The 23,333-nt window shown below is 44.1% G+C and overlaps 1 protein-coding gene across 1 annotated transcript in view; it reads left to right on the plus strand.

The window, feature by feature from the left end:
• The window catches only part of LOC141109904 (uncharacterized), a 152,217-nt gene that overhangs the window by 40,425 nt on the left and 88,459 nt on the right, over nt 1-23,333 (plus strand). The window contains exons 21-26 of the mRNA XM_073601156.1: nt 7,808-8,059; nt 8,146-8,280; nt 9,041-9,241; nt 9,972-10,151; nt 11,158-11,349; nt 13,585-13,809. Coding sequence (XP_073457257.1) covers nt 7,808-8,059; nt 8,146-8,280; nt 9,041-9,241; nt 9,972-10,151; nt 11,158-11,349; nt 13,585-13,809 — 1,185 coding nt within the window. The remainder of the gene's footprint in view (nt 1-7,807; nt 8,060-8,145; nt 8,281-9,040; nt 9,242-9,971; nt 10,152-11,157; nt 11,350-13,584; nt 13,810-23,333) is intronic.

The raw sequence follows: 23,333 nt of genomic DNA on the forward strand, positions 1-23,333 counted from the left end.
GTACTGCATGTCAGTGTAGCCTCATCAGTGCAGCCTATCAGTGCCCGTCGGTGCAGCCTCATCAGCACCCATCAGTGAAGGAGAAGAATTACCTGTTTGCAAAAAAAATGAACAGAAATTAAGAAAAACGTTTATTTTTTTTTTTAATTGTTGGGTTTTTTTCGTGTGTTTAGCAAAAAATAAGAACCCCGGTGATGATTAAATACCACCAAAAGAAAACTCTATTTGTGTGAAAAAAATGATAAAAATGTCATATGTGTACGGGGATAAATGACCGCGCAATTGTCATTCAAAGTATGAGAGCGCTGAAAGCTGGAAACTGGCCTGATCAAGAAGGGGGTGAAAGTGCCCGGGAGACAAGTGGTTAATGCATTTCACCAAAAATGGCTTGGTCACTAGGATAGATCCTTAAAATTTGGCCATTTTTAGTGCAATATGTTAAGGAGAGGGTGGTTTTTGGGTGCAGACATTATGGTCACAGCAGATACTTTGTGGACATTTGAATAAAGCAGCGCGGACAAGCAGAGAATGGAGTGCGGCTCTCAATCATCGATCTTCTCTGATGATTCTGGGATTGATTTTTAAAAGCAATATAGCATATCCACTTTTTTTGTATGTTCACTTAGCATAGTGAATAATGTGAATGTTCATTTTATTTATCCAATCATGAGCAAGCAACAGCCTTGTTTTTCCTTGCACTGGGTATTTAAACTGAACACAGCATCACCTTATTTACCAAACTTGCTATGTGAAAACGTACTTTTATTCCTTTAGTAAATCCATCCCATTGTTTCCCACGTATATAATATTAAAGTGTAGAATAGTAAACACCTTCTTCCCCGTGAAACTTTTTTAAGCCATAAAAAAGCAAAGAAGAGGTAGCCCTAATTTAAGGAGAAGAAAAAGGATTCATTTTTAATTCAGTGTATTCTATTGATGTTGTTCCCCAGTCCAAGAATTACAAATAATGCACAGAAACAATTGAGTACTGTCCGTCATACTTTTCTTTTATTTGCACTAACATTCAATTTTTCAAGAAAAGCTTTCGGGGTGTGTCCCCGTCTTCAAGGTCCAAGCAGTACTGTTGCAAGTGCACTAATACAGCTACAATCACCTCAAGCAAATAACGCACACTCGTTTTTGGTATAGCAAAGATTACATAATTGGTGAGGTCTGACCTCTGGTGGAAAAGATGGTACATTACACCCTGCCAAAAATAAAATGTTGGTCTTGTTTAACTTATTAGATAAAGAGTTTTCTTTAATCCCTAAAAAAAGAACAGTATATACAGTGGAGAAAATAATTATTTGATCCCCTGCAGATTTTGTAAGTTTGCCCACTAATAAAGAATTGAAGGGGCTATCATTTTTATCATAGGTGTATTTTAGAAGAGAAAGACAGAATATCAACCAAAAATCCAGAAAAAAAAAAAACACGATACAAATGTTATAAATTGAGTTGCGGTTCAGTGAGTAAAATAAGTATTTGATCCCCTACCAACCAACAATAATTCTGCCTCCCACTGACTGGCTACAGTATGTGCTTATGTGGTACACAGATTAGTCCTGCCAGTTTAAGAAGGTGCTCCTCATGACAACTCGTTATGTGTATAAAAGACACCTATCCACAGAATCTCTTTCTTCTATTCAAACCTCACCATCATGAGCAAGACCAAAGAGCTGTCAAAGGATGTCAGGGACAAGATTGTAGACCTGCACAAGGCTGGAATGGGCTAGAAGACCATCAACAAGAAGCTTGGTGAGAAGGAGACAATTGTTGGAGCGATCATTTGCATATGGAAGAAATACAAAATAACCATCAATCGCCCTCAGTCTGGAGCTCTATGCAAGATTTCGCCTCATGGGGTGAGGATGATTATGAGAAAAGTGAGGGATCAGCCCAGAACTAGAAGGGAGGAGGTTGTGAATGGTCTTAGGACAGTTGGGACAACAGTCACCAAACAAACCATTGGTAACACAATACACCGCCATGTATTTTAATCCTTTGCTAAGGATCAAATACTTATTTTACTCACTGAACTCAATGTTTAACATTTATATCATGTGTTTTTCTGGATTTTTGGTTGATATTCTGCCTCTATCATTTAAAATGCACCTATGATAAAAATGATAGACCCTTCATTTCTTTATAAGTGAGCAAACTTACAAAATCTGCAGGGGATCAAATAATTATTTTCCCCACTGTATTTGTAGGCGTGTAGAAGGTGTTTTTTGCAAACTCCCAAAATAGATCCCATGGAAATATTACTCTGGATCCCTCCTCACTTGTGTAAGGGAATAGACAACCACACTACAACCACTCACTTGAAGCTTGGGACAATGTCAAATATTCCAGCAAATGAATGTCCCCCTACACAGTGTAGCTGCTGACTTTTAATAATCGGACACTCACCTGTCCCACGGCGGGCGTACGAAGTCCCGCTCCTCTCCCCCTCCTCTCCATTGCGCCGGCATTCTTGCTGTGGGCACCCCCGGCTGTGGCTTCATAGCAAGGCACGCACTGCGCATTCGCGAGCCGCTCTGCATGCTGTGAATGGCCGGGCAATCTTCTAGGACCTGTGACATGTTCCAGAAGATTGCAGGAAGGGAGGGGGGAGAGGTGAACTTCCTTCTGGCGTCGCGGAGGAAGTGGGCGCTGGATGCCTCTAAAAAAGAGAGTATCTGCTCCCCCCCCCCCCCCAAAAAAATGACATGCCAAATGTGGCATGTCAGGAGGTCACCATCACTTAAAGTGGAAGTTCCATTTTTGGGTGGCACTCCGCTTTAATGTTCCCTTTATGATACCCATAAAACGGACTAGATTGAAATGGTGGGTTTCAAAGGGCCTATATAGAATCTATGATCTAATAACTCTCTCAGGTGTAATTACCTTCCCCCTCTCCCCAGAATTTACATGAAGCCTGATCAGCAGAAACATTCCTATACCTAAAAATTAAAAATTTTGTTGACTGTGTTATAAAAAATATTCATCCTTACAAACCCTAATGACATTTAAACATATTTGAACCATGATCCCTTACCTAGGGGTACAGTCTCTATGACATACAATTCTCTGATAGAGAAACAGGCCCCTATTCCCCTTTCCATACATGGAATTTTTGGAGAAAGATCTTGGGGGCAAACTAGAGCAAGAAAATTGGAAACAAATTTTGAAGACCACCGCTCATTGCTCAATTCATACCTCGGCAATGGCATCTAATTGCAGAACACTCATGTGCTGGTACATGGTCCTGCAGCTTTTAGCAACATTTGTTCCAACTGTCTCTGATTGATGCTTTAGTGGGTTTGCCAAATACAAGATACCCATATACACATTTGGTTGGAATGTCCCTGAATTACCAGGTATCCCAAAAACCCTAGAAGAAGCTCTATTAAACCTTAAAATTTAAAAACGTACGAATAAGCAATATCATTATGACATTCTGACATCCACAGCTAAACAAGTCCTTGCTAAAGTGTGGTGCTTGTGGAAATCGATTGTTATCTACCAGTTGAGTTTGATGGCTTGGTATTGGACGTCTGAAGAAGTATTTGTAGTCCCTAAACATAAAATAGTAGGGACCTGGCCTCAACCCCATTCTCTCACCCTTTTCCCCCTATCCCTAGCACCCCTTTATGGAACTCTCTACAACTTCCCTTCCATCTCTTTTTCCCAAAGGGCTCACCTACACTTCGATTTGAACACGCATTAAAGTACCTACCACTTCAACATACTTCTTTGAGCCTTGTTTATTCTTGCTTTGACTTTAATACACATTAAAGTGTCTAATGCTTTAACATGCTTTTTTGATGTGTTTTCATGATTCTGTGATGCTTTTTTGAAGCTTTAATGAAGCTAGGCAAATGCACTGTGTGGGTTGATTTTGTATTTGTTTTAAAGGGACTCAGTAGAGTATCCTCATTTAGCAGATACCCAGAAATATCTGAATGAACAAAAACCCGTTTTAACGAATTTTTCCCAATATTCGTAAATTTGAAAAATTTGTAAATTCGTACATTCATACATTTGTACGTTCGTACATTTTTAAGTTCGTACATTCGTAAATTTGTGCATTCGTAAATGCGTACATTCGTACATTTGTAAATTCGTAAATTCGTACATTCGTAAATTAGTGAATTTGTAAATTTGTAAATTCAGAAATCTGAAATAACAATTAACTAATAATAACTTAACTATTACTAACTATTAAATTATAGGTATTGTAATTTCCTTTCAAATTTGGCCGTTAGTGAACGTAACACATACAAATTTATCCTCCCTCCAGAGGTGGTTCTGGCCAGCTCAGTAGATTGCTTTAAGAAAGGCCTGGATACTTTCCTAAATGTACATAATATAACTGGGTACTGACATTTATAGGTAAAGTTGATCCAGGGAAAATCCGATTGCCTCTCTGGGATCAGGAAGGAATTTTTTCCCCTGCTGTAGCAAATTGGAGCATGCTCTGCTGGGGTTTTTTGCCTTCCTCTGGATCAACTGTGGGTATAGTATTGGGTATATTGGATTGTACGTTTTTTTTTTTTTTTGTGGTTGGACTGGATGGACTTGTGTCTTTTTTCAACCTGACTAACTATGTAACTATGTAACTATCCGAAGTTACGAATTATCTGAAATAGCGAATGCCGTATCCAAACGAATGGAACGTAATGAATTAATAATAATAAATCACAATAATAAAGTTTTTAATATTATTATTTATTAATAATTTGTTCCGTTCCATTTGTTTAGATGCAGCATTTGTAATTTCGGATAAATTCGTATTCGTTACGTTCACTAACAGTCAAATTTGAAAGGAAATTATAATACCTATAATTTAATAGTTACTATTTCAGATTTTCGAATTTTTGGATTTTCAAATTTCGAATTTACGAATATCCGAATTTTCTAAATTACGAATTTACGAATGTACGAATGTGCGAATGTACGAATTTCTGAATGCACAAATTTACGAATATACGACCGTACAAATTTACAAATGTACAAATTGCAATCATAACGAATGACCCGAAATACAAAAAAAATAAACTAATATAACGAAAACTAACACATTTTTTGGCAGTGCACATGTCTACTCAGCAGATCCCAAGCTCATTAGTACCCTTGTTTAGCAGATCCCTGACTCAGTAGTACCCCCAGCTCTTCTGATGCCCCACTCAGTAGTACCCCCAGTTCTGCTGATCCCCTGCTTAGTAGTAACCTCCAGCTCTACTAATCCCCCACTCGGTTGTAACCCCAAGCTATGCTGATTCTCTAGTCTGCTGATCCTCCTCTCTCTCCAGTCCCCACTTATTGTTCCCATGCTGCTCACCACTTGTGACATCTGCTAGTTTCACCTGCTCTGGTCTGGCCCCAAAAGGTCTGTTGATCCTCCCCCGCTCAGTTCTCTTTTTCCGGTCCCCACTCACCTCCCGCTATAGTTTCTCACGTTGCGCACTTGCCATCTGCTAGTTGCTCTGCTCTGGCCCAGACCCCACTTGCCTTCCTGCTACTCCACATGTGACGTTTGCACCAGACACTCCCAGAATATATATATATATATATATATATGAAATGGAATTGACTACTGATGATGTCTTTCTGGTTCTAGTGTTTGTTTCTCAGTGCATCCTGGGAGATCTCATACCTTCAATAACTCCAAAACAAAGCAAAGCTTACTCTGAATAAAAGCCCCTCAAATGCTGCAGGTTCTGTTAGCGAATGTAGTGATAGACTTCTATGGAGCCTTTGAAGCACCAAGAAAATGACACTTGGTATCATTTTTGAAGCAAAGCAAATGCAACATTGTGAACAGGACTGTAAGGTAACCATTTTATTTAGTGGCAGTTGCTTTGATTGGCAATCAGAGAGCTTTAAAAAAGCGTGTCCAATGCCACATTTTGAAGCAAGTGTAAATGAGCCCTAACTCTTGACTCTTGCTTTGCCCCTCTATTACTTCACTAGAGGCTTTAAAATTCAAACCACATTTCTCCTCTTTTCATATTTTTGCCCATTCAGTGACTGCTAAACCTCATTCTGTTGTTTGCCTAAATCTAGGGCAACCATTCTCAACCACAAGTTGCTAGGGGTTCCTTGAGCTGTGGCTGTCCGGCCTCCAATGTTATGGTACCTTCATAGTTCTCCGGTTAGTGCCACAAAGCCCGCTGCATGACACCAGTAATTGTTTTAGGTGTCTATAAGGTGTGCATTCTGACCCCCACAGGGGGCAGGGGGGCATTCCACTTACTGACCATAAATGCATTTTAGCAAGGGTTCCCCATGACCTGAAAATTGGTTCCTCGTGAGAAAAAAGGTTGAGAAAGGCTGATTTAGGGTATATCTAAACAAGTAATTGACAGTTAGTTCTCGGGGAGGGCATATCAGCAATGGTTCCTATAATGTCATGAACAGTCCATGTTACTGTTTTGCACTTTATTGCCCGCTATAAGTATTGTACTAGTAACAAAATGCAAGTATTTGCAACTATCATAATATACATTCTCATACCTCCCAACCTTTTGAGATGGGAACAAGGGACACCTCTTAGCAAAAGTATGTAGGCATAGGACACACCCCCTGCCACGCCACCCTTAAGAAGAATTCTACAAAATAAAGATTACTAATATTTCTTTTCAGTGGCTTTTGAAATTTACAGATGCAGCAATTTAAAGATTGGATGAAAGGTTTAGCACGGGGAAACACTTTTCGAAAGATAAAAAGTGCATTTTATATAAAACTATATAGATCAGACCAAAATGAGTGACAAATGAAGAGGACGGAGGCAGGGCCATCTTAAGAGCTATATAGGCCCCCGGGCAATACAGTGCACTGGGACCCTGTCTACACAATCACGCACAAGAATAAAAATGCAAATTATCAATAAGGCTATATTTATTGGAACAAAATCAGTGTTTAAACATTAACACAACATTTGGACAATATAACTTTTGATGGGCACAGTGGCTGCGTTTGGGCACAGTGGCTGCGTTTGGGCACAGTGGCTGCGTTTGGGCACAGTGGCTGCGTTTGGGCACAGTGGCTGCGTTTGGGCACAGTGGCTGCGTTTGATGGTCACAGTGGCAGCTTTGATGGGCACAGTGGCAGTTTTGATGAGCACAGTGGCTGTGTTTGATGGGCACAGTGGCAGCCTTGATGGGCACAGTGGCTGTGTTTGATGGGCACAGTGGCAGCTTTTGAGGGGCACAGACAGTGGCTGTGTTTGATGCACAACTTGAACTTACTTATGTAGACAGTGTTAGACTTACTTGAGGCCGCCGGCCTGGTACAGTGTGTCACTCACAGCAGCAAGGCAGCGCCAGCTATCAATCAGGGCCGTCTTTCCACTCTGCTCCCTCTCCACGCTATCTGAAGAACATGGCAGAGGTGGGCGGAGCTTGTTCACTAGCCGCTAGGGGCGGCTGCGGCACGCTATGAATGCTGGGGCGGCCGCGGCCTCTGACTGACGTTGCTGGTTGCTAGATAGACGCCAGGCGGCCGGCGATTCTAGCACGTGAGCAACCAGTGCAGTCAGTCAACTTAAGCAGCAGATTGCAGCGATGAGGATCGGCCCTGGATGGGGCCCTCAAGGCAAGTGGGGCCCCCGGGCAACTGCCCAGCGTACCCAGTGGAAAAAAATGCCCTGGACAGAGGGACTTTGTTCCAAATCAGGGACAGTTGGGAGCCATGCATTCTGCCTTTGAAAAACAGCCAAAAAACAGCATAAAATTATTTTTGTTCACACCAGTTTATCAGATGTTTTGTATTAGAAATCTAAAGTACATCTTTTTGCCATATTGTGGTTTGCTTTTTACAGGTCTTTCAGCTCCTTCGGGAAAGTGTATCTCTGGATATTACTGCACCCAGAATGCCCGTGTTCCAAACCCTGTGGATGGTGAGAGTGGAGCTTTGTGCCCGGCTGGGTATTTCTGCCCTGCTGGGAGCCGAAATCCTCTTCCTTGCCCCACAGGGAGTTTCCAGCCATACCCGGGGATGTCCTCTCATGATTCATGCTTGGCCTGCCCTCCGGGGCAATTCTGCAAAGGAGAAGCTTTATCCTTGATCTCAGGTCAAAACCATAACTACACATTTCCTGTATACTGTACATTTGTATGCCTGGACTGAGGATCAATAGACTACTTTCTTTAATTACAGGGAATTGCTCTGCAGGGTTCTATTGTGTGCTTGGAGCTGCTGTGGAGTCACCTGCTGATGGCAGCACTGGGGCTCCATGCCCTAAAGGCCACTATTGTCCTTCAGGGGCCGCTGTCCCCCTGCCCTGTGGGAATGGTATGTACTGTATATATTCACAATGGCTGATTTCTGAATGCTGGAGCAAAGAAATAAGAGGCTGGTATCTATAGCATCCAGATACATGCTAGTTGTCCTACTGTGACCAGTGATGTAACGTTGCATACTTACCGATGTTCATATGAAGTTTTTAGTGTGTATGGAGCATAGATTGCATGAAGTTTAAAATGTTAATGTATGAGCCCCATTTCCAACCATTTTCGGTGGGCTTGCCATTATATTACAAACCACATGCAATGTCCTGGTTATAAATGCTTTTAACAGTCACCAATTGCCCTTTCTGGAACTTAGGGGAATATTTGCTGAACATGTTATGCTTTTAACATACATTTAGTAAGCCACTTTAGCTTTCTTCCCAGCATTCCCCAGCAGCCATAACTTCTAAAAACATTTAAAATAAATAATTTTCTATTGCTCTTAATCCTCCCACAAAAAGGTAAAATGTACTAGGCACTCATTTGTGTATTTTTTGAGCTATTATGGAACCAGAAAAGGTTTGTAAATACTCAGAAAAAGTTACCAGGGTTTTTAAAGACCAGGAAAATAATACAAGTGCCTGACAAGCATCGAATGGAACTTGAATGTGACGATTGGGGAGTATTCAGTCTTAAAAGGACAGCTGGAACCTGATTATTCACCACAGCTAACACAAACCGTGGCCATTGTGACACATGTTCAATTGAGGATGGTTTTTAATCTTTGGTTTTTTTTTATGTTTTTCCTGTTTTAATGTGATTAGGATTCTACCAAGACCTGGAGAGAGAATATAGCTGTAAGATCTGCCCGGCTGGATTTTATTGTAACATCACAGAGTTGGGTGGAAGTGTCACCCCCCAGCCGTGTCCTGCTGGCCACTTCTGCCCCAAGGGCATTGCCTCTGGAACGATGCAGAGATGTCCTCGTGGTACATACAGTCCAGACAGAGAGCTGAGAGCAGAGGGTTAGTCATTCACAATGCTGCTACTTAAATCTGTACATTATCACAGTATATTGTTTTTATTTTTTGCAGACATGCTCCAGGAAAAATAAAAAAATCAGTAATAGGTATGCAACAGGATGTGCTATGTACTGGTGTCTGCTTTCTGTTTTTAGGTGTTCAGTTTAAGTTTCAGAAGTTAACCCCTTTCTAGTCGGTGTCATTAGTGCAGTGACAGTGCATATTTTTAGCACTGATCACTGTATTAGTGCCACTGGTCCCAAAAAGTGTCAATTAGTGTCCAATAGTCTGCTGATACCTGCCATTACTAGTATAAAAACGTTATAACGTTCACGTAAATCAATATATGCTTACTGGGATTTTTTGTAACCAAAAATATGTAGCAAAATACATATTGGCCTAAATTTATTTATTGATTTTTTTGTTTTTATTATTGGATGTGTTTTATAGCATAAAGTAAAAAATATTGTTTTTTGGGGGTTTTTTTCAAAATTGTCAGTCTGTTTTGTTTCTAGCGCAAAAAATAAAAAACGCAGTGGTGATCAAATACCACCAAAAGAAAGCTCTATTTGTGGGAAAAAAAGGACATCATTTTTTTTTTTTTTTTTTTGGGTACAGCGTCGCACAACCACACAATTGTCAGTTAAAGTAACGCACTGCCATTTTGCAAAAAGTGGCCTGGTCATGAAGGGAGGTTAAGGGTAAAGGTTTTGATGTTATCTCTTTATTGCAGCTGAATGCAGGCCTTGCCCTGTTGGATATTACTGTGCCACCAAAGGTCTCCTGGAACCATCTGGATCCTGCCTGCCAGGATATTGGTGCATGGGGAGAGCAGAGATCTCCAACCCAACTGATGGTGTGACAGGAGCTGTGTGTCCAGCCGGGAAGTTTTGTGTCTCTGGAGACCTTTCAGGTAAAGCTCTCTGATTTTTAGATTCATCAAAAAGTAGCATTTTGATGCAAGATGTCCTATGTCTGCCAGGGGTGCCTGCATCACAAGACTGGCTGAACATACGTAACAATCTTTTGGGAGGTCAAACAGGTCTCGTGGACAGGGGCGTAACTAGAAATAGCAGGGCCCCATAGCAAAATGTTGTATGGGCCCCCCCCCCCCACAGCTGCCCTAGTGTCAATGCAGCATGACCTGTGCCACGTGCAGCGTGACCTGTGCCCAATGCAGCGTGACCTGTGCCCAATGCAGCGTGACCTGTGCCCAATACAGCGTGACCTGTGCCCCATACAGTGTGACCTGTGTCCAATACAGCCTGGTCTGCCTGTGCCCCATACAGCCCCACCTATGCAGAGGAAGAGGCAAGCCACCCAGATCAGCAGAGAGCGGGATTGCCCGCTGTAATAGCTTTCATTTGAATTTCCCGTCTTCCCGGGGCTCATCGTCACATAGCCCCACCTCTTGGCCCGACGCCTTTGATGACGTCACATGTCCCGCATTGGATCGGCGTTCTGTCTATCAAAGGCACCGGGCCAAAAGGTGGATCTATGTGACGTGAGCCCCGGGAACACTGGAAGTTCTAATGAAAGCTCTTACATTGGGCAATTCAGCTCTCTGCTGATACGAACAGCTCGCCTCTTCCTTTCCTCTCTCTTCCCCTGGCTGGGAGACTGTGCCGGCGGTGCTCTTATCCTCACTGGGCCCCACTCGGCTGCGGGCCCTATAGCGCCCGCATGGGTCGCTATGGTGGTAGTTACACCCCTGCTCGTGGAGTATATGTATTTCAGTTTAGCTGTAAAGAAAACCAAATATTTGAGGATATTCAGTAAAATGTAGATGTGCAAAGTACAGTACCCCATGGCAGTCAGTCAGATTTTCATTTTTTGAGGGTAGGTGAGTGGAAAGTAGATTGGCTGCTGATAATTAAATTTCTTTTCATGACTGCACAATCTGGATTTTGTGTTTGCAGGAGATTGCCTGGCTGGATACTTCTGTGATGTTCAGTCATACCGCCCTGATCAATCCGTTTGTCCTCCTGGATTTTACTGCCCGGAAGGAACTATGTCTCCTATTCCCTGTGACAGCGGGACCTTTGCCCCTCTCAGTGGCAACAAGGCACCTGAAGATTGTCAGCCATGTCCTTCCGGACATTTCTGCAATGGCAAGTCCTATTGTTGTAGCTCAATGTATCAGGGTAGTTAGGGCCTTTTTAAATTGCTTGTTTTCAAATAAAGTGCTAGATATATTTGCATATCTCTAAATTGTGTTGAATAATTTACCATGTAGGCCATGCATAGTGTGTGGGGAAAAAAAACTGGGATTTCTCTGTACAGACTGATTTCCTCCTAAGGCTACTTTAAGCTGCACTATGCATGATTTCAGGTATGACCAATTGTAGAAGTTGCCTGCAGCCATTTTTTTGGTACACAACATTTGAATGTAGCTCAAGTACAGACAAAAACAAAGTAAACAGTCATAAAAGGAATGGGAGTAGAGGCGTAACTAGTACCTCAAGGGTCCTGGTGCAAGAAACTATGAAGGGCTCCCCTGTCCCCCACCCAGGATTCTTCCCTCTGAGCCCGGGGGGCCCTTTACTCCCATTGCAGGGCCCTTTATTACAGTCCTGCAGCAGGACCCTTTGGCATGTTCTGCAGCAGGCAACACTTTCCTGCTTTCCTGGGGACTCCTACAGTGGCGGAATGCCAGGGCCCAGTTGCAAGTGTGACTGTTGTGACCCAGGTAGTTCCGCCACTGGTCTCAGTAGTTTTTTATTTTTGTAATTTTATATATATATATTACAACTTTATTTTTTATTTTTTTCCAATATTTTTAGGAGCCCTGTTGGGGGGGCTTCGGTGAAATATTTTTTACCTTTTGAGAAAGAGAAAGCAGATTGAGGACGCAGTTCTAAATCTCCATCTCTGCAGCCTCAGCTGCACAGAATGAATGGACAGGAATAGCGCTGTACAGAACTTACCGTTCATTCACAAATTGGGGCATAGTTTACTATTCTTGCGTTATGGACAGAGTCGGTGATCGGTACCGATCACTCTCTGGGGTTGATTTACTAAAGGGCAAATATACTGTGCAGTTGCTTTGGAGCTTAGTAAATAAGGTAATATTTCACTTTGCAAAGAATAATCAATCACATGCTAGGAAAATAAAAAAATAGCAGAGCTTCCTCTCAGATCTAGAACAACTGCACTTGCAGCGCATAGTGTATTTGCCTTTAGTAAATCAACCTCGCTGTGTCCATTCAGAAAAGGAAGGGGTCGGTAAATTACATATTTACTGGGCCCCTTCCCTGCTCTCCATCTCAACACATCCCCTGCATCAGCCAGAGGGAGGGAGAGGAGGAGAAGCAGGCTTTCAGCAGCTGCAGGAGCAAGATGGAGGGCATTGGTTTCTCCATAGATAGAAAAAAGAAGATTGCGCAAACCAAAACATATTATTAAATAATCTAGCAAAAACACATAACTTGTGAGTGAATTAAAACATGTGAATTAATTATTAATGTGTTAGAAAATCCCAAAAAAACACAAAAAATAGTTTTAAAAAATGTGACAAATGAAAGCAACTTCTGATTATTTTGTTGCAAAAGTCTCAAATCACACAAAGAAAAGAGGTAACAATGAAGGCAACTTCTGGTGCAGCACCTAGAAATCTGCAATGGCAGCTGGTCAGTACTTTATATCCAAGCGGAGAAGTAAACTAAAAAGCCAGATGGCTTCTTACGGGTCACAATGGACCCCAAGTTATAGGAATCAAGCACTCCTAATATGCACAGTAATCAGCTGTGATGTTCCATCTGATCCGCTCCAAACACTAGCCACTCTCCTCCGTCAGGGACAACAAGACGTTTTAATAAATTTCCCACCTTCCAGTCACTCTCCCCGATGCTCATCCAGTAGGTATAAAAGATTTAGAAGAAAAGGAATTTCATGGTGCAGTAAATAATGATAGTTTATTCCATAAAATAATTTCTTAAGCACAGCGAAGAAATACGATACAAAGACATAGCCACAGGTTTTCAGACTGCCAGCTGGTGCGTGGTGATGTCACAAGATTCTCTCTAACCGACACGTTTCCCTGTAACAATCATCGACTGGGAACGGAGATAACTCTATATCCCGCCTCCCCTGCCCCTGCTATCCAGGTGTACAGGGGAGCCACATGGGCTCCCTGGAGCATGGGTCCAGGTTGCAACTGCTATAGTTGCGTTACGTCCCTGAATTGGATTAGACCATGCATTGTAAATGAGAACATGAACCGCTTTTTTTTTTTTTTTTTCCTAAAAAAGATGAGTCACCAGACAATGTGGTCTGCTATGCAGCAATACACATACCTGACAATAGACTGAAGATTGTGTTTTCACTATAATATTTTTCTTGTGAAGGAACTGGCAAGGTGACGTGGCAAGGACTATGTTCCCCTGGATTTTACTGTCCTCCTGGCCAAATATCTGCCAGGCCCTCCGCTCACCGCTGTCCAAGTGGATTCTTCTGTCCTGCAGGGTCTCCAGCACCAGTGTCATGTGAAAGTGGAACATACCAATCTCTGGAGGGGAGGGCAATTTGTAACACTTGTCCTACAGGATTTTATTGTGGACCTACTAATGACAGTAAGTGGCACAGTTTTCCTAGTAGTCATAGTTATATTAACATAAACATCTTCATTTATCTTGTTTACAATCAGTTCCTATTTAATTGGCCTATGAATTTTTTTTGCAACTTGAAGGCCTCATGTACACTGGGCGTTTAGCCCAGGCTCATGAGATCCCTGTGTTTTGGTGCAGGATGAAGGCACAGGCACACCGTCCAGCCCCACTGCCAGCAGCCTGTAAAACTCTATGGCAGGCTGACAGCTGCTGTGGATAGCTGGTGCACCGAGTGGTACTAGCATTTAGGGCAGTATGTGCCTAAGGACAAATGCAAAGATCGAAAGCAGTCTGTGTTTCAGAAGGATTTTGCAGAAAGGAAAGGAAGTTGCAGAAAAAATCATCACAATCTTAACGTATATCCTTAGAGGAGGTCTACGCGCTTTGAGGCTTCATCGCTTCCTCAGGACCAACAAGGATTTATACATTTGAAGGAGTATATCATAATCATAAAAAACACTTCTTCTTAAAAAGAAAAAGGGGGCAGACAGATAACAAAAATTAGCCATATAAGCAACGTGGTGTCTCTGGATTTTGCAAAAGCATTTGACACAGTTCCCCATAAACGTTTACTGTACAAAATAAGGTCCGTTGGCATGGACCATAGGGTGAGTACATGGATTGAAAACTGGCTACAAGGGCGAGTTCAGAGGGTGGTAATAAATGGGGAGTACTCGGAATGGTCAGGGGTGGGAAGTGGGGTCCCCCAGGGTTCTGTGCTGGGACCAATCCTGTTTAATTTGTTCATAAATGACCTGGAGGATGGGATAAATGGTTCAATCTCTGTATTTGCAGACGATACTAAGCTAAGCAGGGCAATAACTTCTCCGCAGGATGTGGAAAACTTGCAAAAAGATCTGAACAAATTAATGGGGTGGGCGACTACATGGCAAATGAGGTTCAATGTAGAAAAATGTAACAAAATGCATTTAGGTGGCAAAAATATGAATGCAATCTACTCACTGGGGGGATAACCTCTGGGGGAATCTAGGATGGAAAAGGACCTGGGGGTCCTAGTAGATGATAGGCTCAGCAATGGCATGCAATGCCAAGCTGCTGCTAACAAAGCAAACAAAATATTGACATGCATTAAAAAGGGGATTAATCCAGAGATAAAACAATAATTCTCCCGCTCTACAAGACTCTGGTCCGACCGCACCTGGAGTATGCTGTCCAGTTCTGGGCACCAGTCCTCAGGAACGATGTACTGGAAATGGAGCGAGTACATAGAAGGGCAACAAAACTAGTAAAGGGTCTGGAGGATATTAGTTATGAGGTTGCGAGCACTGAACTTATTCTCTCTGGAGAAGAGACGCTTGAGAGGGGATATGATTACAATATACAAATACTGTACTGGTGACCCCACAATAGGGATAAAACTTTTTAGCGGAAGGGAGTTCAACAAGACTTGTGGCCACTCGTTAAAATTAGAAGAAAAGAGGTTTAACCTTAAACTACGTAGAGGGTTCTTTACTGTAAGAGCGGCAAGGATGTGGAATTCCCTTCCACAGGCGGTGGTCTCAGCGGGGAGCATTGATAGTTTCAAGAAACTATTAGATAATCACCTGAATGACCGCAACATACAGGGATATACAGAAACACTACTTAGCGCCAGGTCACTATACTGATCCAAAATGTAGATATATATAAAAATATAAAAATATTACTGAACATTCAAAAGTGCATAAATGTGGATAAACATCGATATGCGACTATAAAATCATTCATAAACACATAAATGAAATTAGACTCCACTTTTCCTGTTAAGCAGAGAGAAGACCTGAAAAAAATGCAAGGCAGCTGTCTCAAACCAAATACGTAAATGTAAAAACTGTGTTATAAAATAATCCAAAATTAGACTAAATCATCGCACTAGACAGCGCTAATGTTGAGCAATTGAAACATGTGGCCAACAAAACATGCAAAGGAAAATCCTGTAACAGAAAAGTCCCTTAGGAGAAAGTCCCTTATATAGGGTAGTGATGTAAAGTTCAGGGTGTAGTTCAAAAAATAATAATCAGGTGATCATGAAAACAATCCTCCGCATGCACCTTCCACCGATCACTACGAAATCCACCCGGTGCAAAAACACTCTCCCCCTAGGGGGTTAAACTCACCAGAAATGGGGAGCAATAAAGCATTCAGAATAATCACTCTTTGCCAGCAGTTTGTTGTCAACATCACTTCATGCAGGGTCACAGGTTTACAGGGCTCATATTAAATATTCCATGATGGGGGTGCCGGAACTGCTTTCCTCCGCAGTTTCGCTGGAAAAAGTAGCCCTGATTATGAGAAATTGTTTTTGGTGCACTCAAGTGCTCTTTTCTCATAATCAGGGCTACTTTTTCCAGCGAAACTTGCGAGGAAAGCAGTTCCGGCACCCCCATCATGGAATATTTAATATGAGCCCTGTAAACCTGTGACCCTGCATGAAGTGATGTTGACAACAAACTGCTGGCAAAGAGTGATTATTCTGAATGCTTTATTGCTCCCCATTTCTGGTGAGTTTAACCCCCTAGGGGGAGAGTGTTTTTGCACCGGGTGGATTTCGTAGTGATCGGTGGAAGGTGCATGCGGAGGATTGTTTTTATGATCACCTGATTATTATTTTTTGAACTACACCCTGAACTTTACATCACTACCCTATATAAGGGACTTTCTCCTAAGGGACTTTTCTGTTACAGGATTTTCCTTTGCATGTGTTGTTGGCCACATGTTTCAATTGCTCAACATTAGCGCTGTCTAGTGCGATGATTTAGTCTAATTTTGGATTATTTTATAACACAGTTTTTACATACAGGGATATACAATGTAATACTGACATATAATCACACACAGGTTGGACTTGATGGACTTGTGTCTTTTTTCTACCTCACCTACTATGTAATGTACAGTATCTTTACAAATATTACCCCACCAGTGTGACATCAAATATATACAGTATACAATTCTGATAGATAATCATGAAAAGCTTACCCTCAAACAATCTGGGGCAAGGACCAACCAGGTAAAATAGATGGCTGTTGTTGGTTAGATACGCCTGCATTCAGGTGCGTTCCACTTTCATTTGAGATAATTTTGATTACACTTCTGAGATCAATTGGAGCTGATTGACAGGTGCTCTTGATCTCCTGCTGACCTGCATTTGGCCTCCTTTTACGCTGCGTCAAAGTGATTCCAGCTACTTTTGTCTTCGTAATGATTTGCATGTGGTGAGCAGCAAACATAAGCCAGCCGACACAGGCCCTAAAACAAATTCCTTATTAATATATTTTTCTTTCAGGATTTTTCATGTTCTAAAGCTCTCCACAGTGGTCTCGGTCCTTTCACTGTGCGGAACAATCACAGCAACGAAAAAAAAAACCTAATTCAGAGTTTATTTGTTAACAGGCCAAGATTTTCTGGCATTGTCAGTTTGAATTTACGTATTATCTTTATTAGTATTGCTGCTGCATTGATAATGGACATGTTCATCATAGATGTAGCTACAGCCATAGCAGACCACATGGAAGCTGTGGGTCACAGCATCCTTGGGGTCACTTTTGATAAGTTGCATAACCTTTTGTCCAAGCAATCTTGGGGGAAAAATTGGGTCAAACGGAATATGAATAGTGTTCAGACGTTTCTATTTAATGGCTATGAAATCAGTAATTGTGGTGCGGTTGGTTGGTTGAGTGGTGTTTACTTTGCCCTAAGGCCCTGTTCATGCTGGCATTAAAAGCAGGAGTTTGAGGCACGTTTTTAATGCTCAACAAATGCCTAGTAGAGCAGTCTGCAAGTGATAATAGCGCACAGAGATGTTCACATTATCAAAACATGAAGCATTTGTGTCATGTCGTATCACTGCGCATCAAAAAAAAAAAACTTGGAAGGAGATGAAGCATCCCAACTCCTTCCATTCAAGGCTATGGTAATGCACCATAAACAAGTCAGTACTCATTTGCAGCGCTTTAAGCCTTGTTCACAATAGGGATGAGCTTCGTGTTCGAGTCGAACCCATGTTCGACTCGAACATCGGCTGTTCGATCGTTCGCCGAATTGCGAACGTTATGGGCCGTTCGCGCTAAATTCGTGTGGCGCGTCACGGCCCATAATTCACTGCGGCATCGCAGTGCATTGCTGGCTGATGATTGGCCAAGCATGCACTATGACCCGCATGCTTGGCCAATCACAGCGCCGTCAGTAGAGAGAGCTGTAATTGGCCAAAGCCAGGGTGGCTTTGGCCAATTATGGCTCAGGGGATTTAGTACACACCCCACACTATATAAGGCCGCCTGCACGGCGGCCCTGTGTAGTGTGTGTTCCGGTGTGCTGAGAGATAGAGAGAGAGAGAGACAGTGTCATTTGATTTGAGTTAAATAGATTAGGCAGAACAGTCAGTCAGTTAGCTGCACTTACAGTGTATTGTGTATATATATGCATCCCAGGTGTTGCATATATATATATACACTGTATTCAGTTTAGCTAGATCCGTTCCTGTTATCTTCTATCTAGACTATTTACATTTAATGCAGTGCGTCCTGCTCACAGTGTTCAGCTAGATCCGTTCCTGCTATTTACATTTAGTGCAGTGCGTCCTGCTCACAGTGTTCAGCTAGATCCGTTCCTGTTATCTTCTAGACTATTTACATTTAGTGCAGTGCGTCCTGCTCACAGTGTTCAGCTAGATCCGTTCCTGCTATTTACATTTAGTGCAGTGCGTCCTGCTCACAGTGTTCAGCTAGATCCGTTCCTGTTATTTACATTTAGTGCAGTGCGTCCTGCTCACAGTGTTCAGCTAGATCCGTTCCTGCTATTTACATTTAGTGCAGTGCGTCCTGCTCACAGTGTTCAGCTAGATCCGTTCCTGCTATTTACATTTAGTGCAGTGCGTCCTGCTCACAGTGTTCAGCTAGATCCGTTCCTGTTATCTTCTAGACTATTTACATTTAGTGCAGTGCGTCCTGCTCACAGTGTTCAGCTAGATCCGTTCCTGCTATTTACATTTAGTGCAGTGCGTCCTGCTCACAGTGTTCAGCTAGAGCCGTTCCTGCTATTTACATTTAGTGCAGTGCGTCCTGCTCACAGTGTTCAGCTAGATCCGTTCCTGTTATCTTCTAGACTATTTACATTTAGTGCAGTGCGTCCTGCTCACAGTGTTCAGCTAGATCCGTTCCTGCTATTTACATTTAGTGCAGTGCGTCCTGCTCACAGTGTTCAGCTAGATCCGTTCCTGTTATCTTCTAGACTATTTACATTTAGTGCAGTGCGTCCTGCTCACAGTGTTCAGCTAGATCCGTTCCTGTTATCTTCTAGACTATTTACATTTAGTGCAGTGCGTCCTGCTCACAGTGTTCAGCTAGATCCGTTCCTGTTATCTTCTAGACTATTTACATTTAGTGCAGTGCGTCCTGCTCACAGTGTTCAGCTAGATCCGTTCCTGTTAAATTCCTACTGACAGGCAGGCTTGTCTGGTTACAGTATATAAAGCTACCTGAAGAAAATTACAGGTGTTCTATTTGATCCTATTAGTACCACGGTCAGGCAGCTAGACTATTTACATTTAGTACAGTGCGTCCTGCTCACAGTGTTCAGCTAGATCCGTTCCTGTTATCTTCCTACTGACAGGCAGGCTTGTCTGGTTACAGTATATAAAGCTACCTGAAGAAAATTACAGGTGTTCTATTTGATCCTATTAGTACCACGGTCAGGCAGCTAGACTATTTACATTTAGTACAGTGCGTCCTGCTCACAGTGTACAGCTAGATCCGTTCCTGTTATCTTCCTACTGACAGGCAGGCTTGTCTGGTTACAGTATATAAAGCTACCTGAAGAAAATTACAGGTGTTCTATTTGATCCTATTAGTACCACGGTCTGGCAGCTAGACTATTTACATTTAGTACAGTGCGTCCTGCTCACAGTGTTCAGCTAGATCCGTTCCTGTTATCTTCCTACTGACAGGCAGGCTTGTCTGGTTACAGTATATAAAGCTACCTGAAGAAAATTACAGGTGTTCTATCCCAGCTTAGTGCAGCTACAGGCCATTAGTATGTCTGGAAGGCCAAGAAGGAGAGGCAGACAGTCACAAGCCAATAAGAGAGGGCAAGCAGGCTCTGTGTCTAGTGCTGGTCGTGGAGACGGTGCATCCTCATCAGCACGTGGCCATGGGACACGCTTGGCCTTTTTTTCGGCAGCTGGCCGTGTTGAGCCGCAACATGCGGAAGACTTGGTCGAGTGGATGACCAAGCCGTCCTCATCCTCCTCATCCTCTCTCACCCATGCCCAGGGTGCTTTGTCTGGCAAAGCAGCGGCCTCTTCCCTCAGCTCAATGTCATCAGTGACTCCTTCCCTAGCTCCACCATGTCCTCATGAGGATTCCCTCGAACTGTTTGACCACAGTGTTGGGTACATGCTCCAGGAGGATGCCCAGCGTTTGGAAGGCTCTGATGACGATACTGAGCTCGATGAAGGCAGTAACATGAGCACGGACAGAGGGGGTGCCCAAGAAGGACAGCAATCTGGCAGTCATGCTCCCCCTGCTGCAGCATACTGCCAGGTTTGCTCCAGTGATGAGGAGGGAGGGGATGATGAGGTCACTGACTCAACGTGGGTGCCTGATAGGAGAGAGGAGGAGGAGGAGGAGGAGGAGGCGGCGGCACATCACCAACGAGGCAGGATGCCCTCCAGGGGCCAGCCTAAGGGCAGCACATTGACTGCATCACACCCCAAAGCTCCACATGTGCAGGGCGCTGCAGTCTCTGCGCGTTATTCAAAAAGTTCTTTGGTGTGGGCCTTTTTTGAGACGAGTGCATCAGATCGCACCGCTGCTATTTGCAACATATGTCTCAAGCGTATCTCGCGTGGCCAAAACATCTCCCGCTTGGGTACCACATGCTTGACCAGACATATGTTGACCTGCCATGCAGTTCGTTGGCAAGCGTATCTAAAAGACCCACACCAAAGAACAAAGAGGATCTCTCCTTGCTCCTCATCAGCTGAGATTTCCAACCCCACTAGACCTTCAGTCCTCTCTGAGACCTGCAGTGAGAGGAATGAAGGTGTAGAATTAGGTGTGTCACAGCCAAGTACTTGTGGGCAATCTGCTTTTGGTACACCGACGTCAGATTGTACCAGGCAAATTTCCCTGCCCCAGCTGCTGCACCGCCGAAAGAAGTTTGCTCCCAGCCATCCACATGCCCAGCGGTTGAATGCTAGCTTGGCAAAATTGCTAGCACTTCAACTGCTGCCTTTTCAGTTGGTAGACTCTGCCCCCTTCCGTGAGTTTGTGGAATGTGCGGTTCCTCAGTGGCAGGTACCCAAACGCCACTTTTTCTCACGGAAGGCGATTCCGGCTCTCTACCGGCATGTGGAAGGCAATGTCCATGCCTCGCTGGACAGGGCGGTCAGCGGTAAGGTGCATATTACCGCTGACTCATGGTCCAGCAGGCATGGACAGGGACGTTACCTAAGTTTCACGGCGCATTGGGTAACTCTGCTGGCAGCTGGGAAGGATGCAGGACAAGGTGCAGTAGTGTTGGAGGTTGTTCCGCCACCACGCCTCCAAAATGCTGATTGTGACACACCTCTCTCCTCCACCCCCTCCTCTTCTTCTTCCTCCTCCATGGCCTCTTCCTCGGAACCAGCAGTGCTCCGTAGGCGTTCAAGGGGCTACGCAAGTACGCAGGCCAAAAGATGCCATGCGGTGCTTGAGCTGGTGTGCTTGGGGGACAGGAGCCACACTGGGGCAGAGGTTCTGTCAGCTCTGCAGGGGCAAGTTCAGAGGTGGTTGACGCCACGCCAACTTAAGGCAGGAATGGTGGTTTGCGACAATGGCACCAACCTCCTCTCTGCCCTCCGACAGGGACAAATGACCCATGTGCCCTGTTTGGCTCACGTCCTTAACTTGGTGGTGCAGCGGTTCTTGGGCAGGTACCCGGGCTTACAGGATGTCCTGAGGCAGGCCAGGAAAGTCTGTGTGCATTTCCGCCGGTCATATAATGCCAGTGCTCGGCTGACGGACCTCCAAAAGGAGTTTAACCTGCCCAAGAACCGCCTAATCTGTGACATGCCCACCAGGTGGAACTCAACGTTGGCCATGCTGCAGCGGCTGCACACGCAGCAGAGGGCCATCAATGAGTACCTGTGCGACTATGGCACCAGGACAGGGTCAGGGGAGCTTGGTTTTTTTTCCCCACGCCAGTGGGCCATGATCAGGGATGCATGCACTGTCCTGTCACCATTCGAGGAGGCCACGAGGATGGTGAGCAGTGACAGTGCATGCATCAGTGACACTGTCCCCCTTGTCCACCTGTTGGAGCACACGCTGCGTGGAATAATGGACAGGGCACTTGAGGCAGAACAGAGGCAGGAAGAGGAGGACTTCCTTAGCTCTCAAGGCCCCCTTTATCCAGACAGTGTTCCTGCGTGCCCGCCGATCACACAGGAAGAGGACGAGGAGGAAGAGGAGGAGGAGGAAGATTGTGTCAGTATGGAGGTGGAGCCTGGCACTCAGCATCAGCAGCAGTCTTTAAGGGATCAGTCCCAAGAAACACATGGACTTGTACGTGGCTGGGAGGAGGTGGCTGCGGACCATGTCGTTCTTAGTGACCCAGAGGACTCCGGACCGAATGCCTCAGCAAACCTACGCTGCATGGCCTCCCTGATCCTGCAAAGCCTGCGTAAGGATCCTCGTATTCGTGGTATCAAGGAGAAGGACCAATACTGGCTGGCAACCCTCCTTGATCCACGTTACAAGGGTAAGGTTGCGGACCTTATCTTGCCATCGCAGAGGGAGCAGAGGATGAAACATCTTCGGGAGGCCTTGCAGAAAGGTCTGTGCAACGCGTTCCCAGAGACTGGGAGGTTACAAACTCCTGTTTCTGGACAACGTGTTGCTGAGGCTTCGGTCAGTCAAAGAAGGAGCGGTGGAGAAGGTGGCCGTCTGACCGATGCGTTCAGACAATTTTTTGGTCCGCAGCCCCAAGGTATGATCGGTTCCAGCAACCATCGCCAGCGTCTGTTTTACATGGTGCAGGAATACCTAGGGGCAAGATCAGACTTGGACACCTTTCCCACCGAAAATCCTCTGGGTTACTGGGTCTTGAGGATGGATCACTGGCCAGAGCTTGCACAGTATGCAATTGAGCTACTGGCCTGTCCTGCATCCAGCGTTCTTTCGGAACGCACATTCAGTGCTGCTGGAGGCGTGGTAACCGATCACAGGGTGCGTCTGTCCACCGACTCGGTCGATCGGCTGACCTTCATAAAAATGAATGAGTCTTGGATCACCACCAGCTACCAAGCACCTGATGCTGATGTAACCGAATAATTTTTTTTGAAATCTCAGATCCCTTCAAAGACTGCCTATGCTGATGCTGAGTGACTATCCCTGAGTAATTATCCTCTTCCTCCTCAATCATCACGCTGATAGCTTGTAAGAACATTTTTGGTTCTGGGCGCCACCACCAGTGCCTAAGGCACAATTTTTCAGCCCCTGTTTAACAGGGGC

Source organism: Aquarana catesbeiana, linkage group LG10 (genome assembly GCF_042186555.1).
Source record: "Aquarana catesbeiana isolate 2022-GZ linkage group LG10, ASM4218655v1, whole genome shotgun sequence".
Classification (NCBI taxonomy): domain Eukaryota; kingdom Metazoa; phylum Chordata; class Amphibia; order Anura; family Ranidae; genus Aquarana; species Aquarana catesbeiana.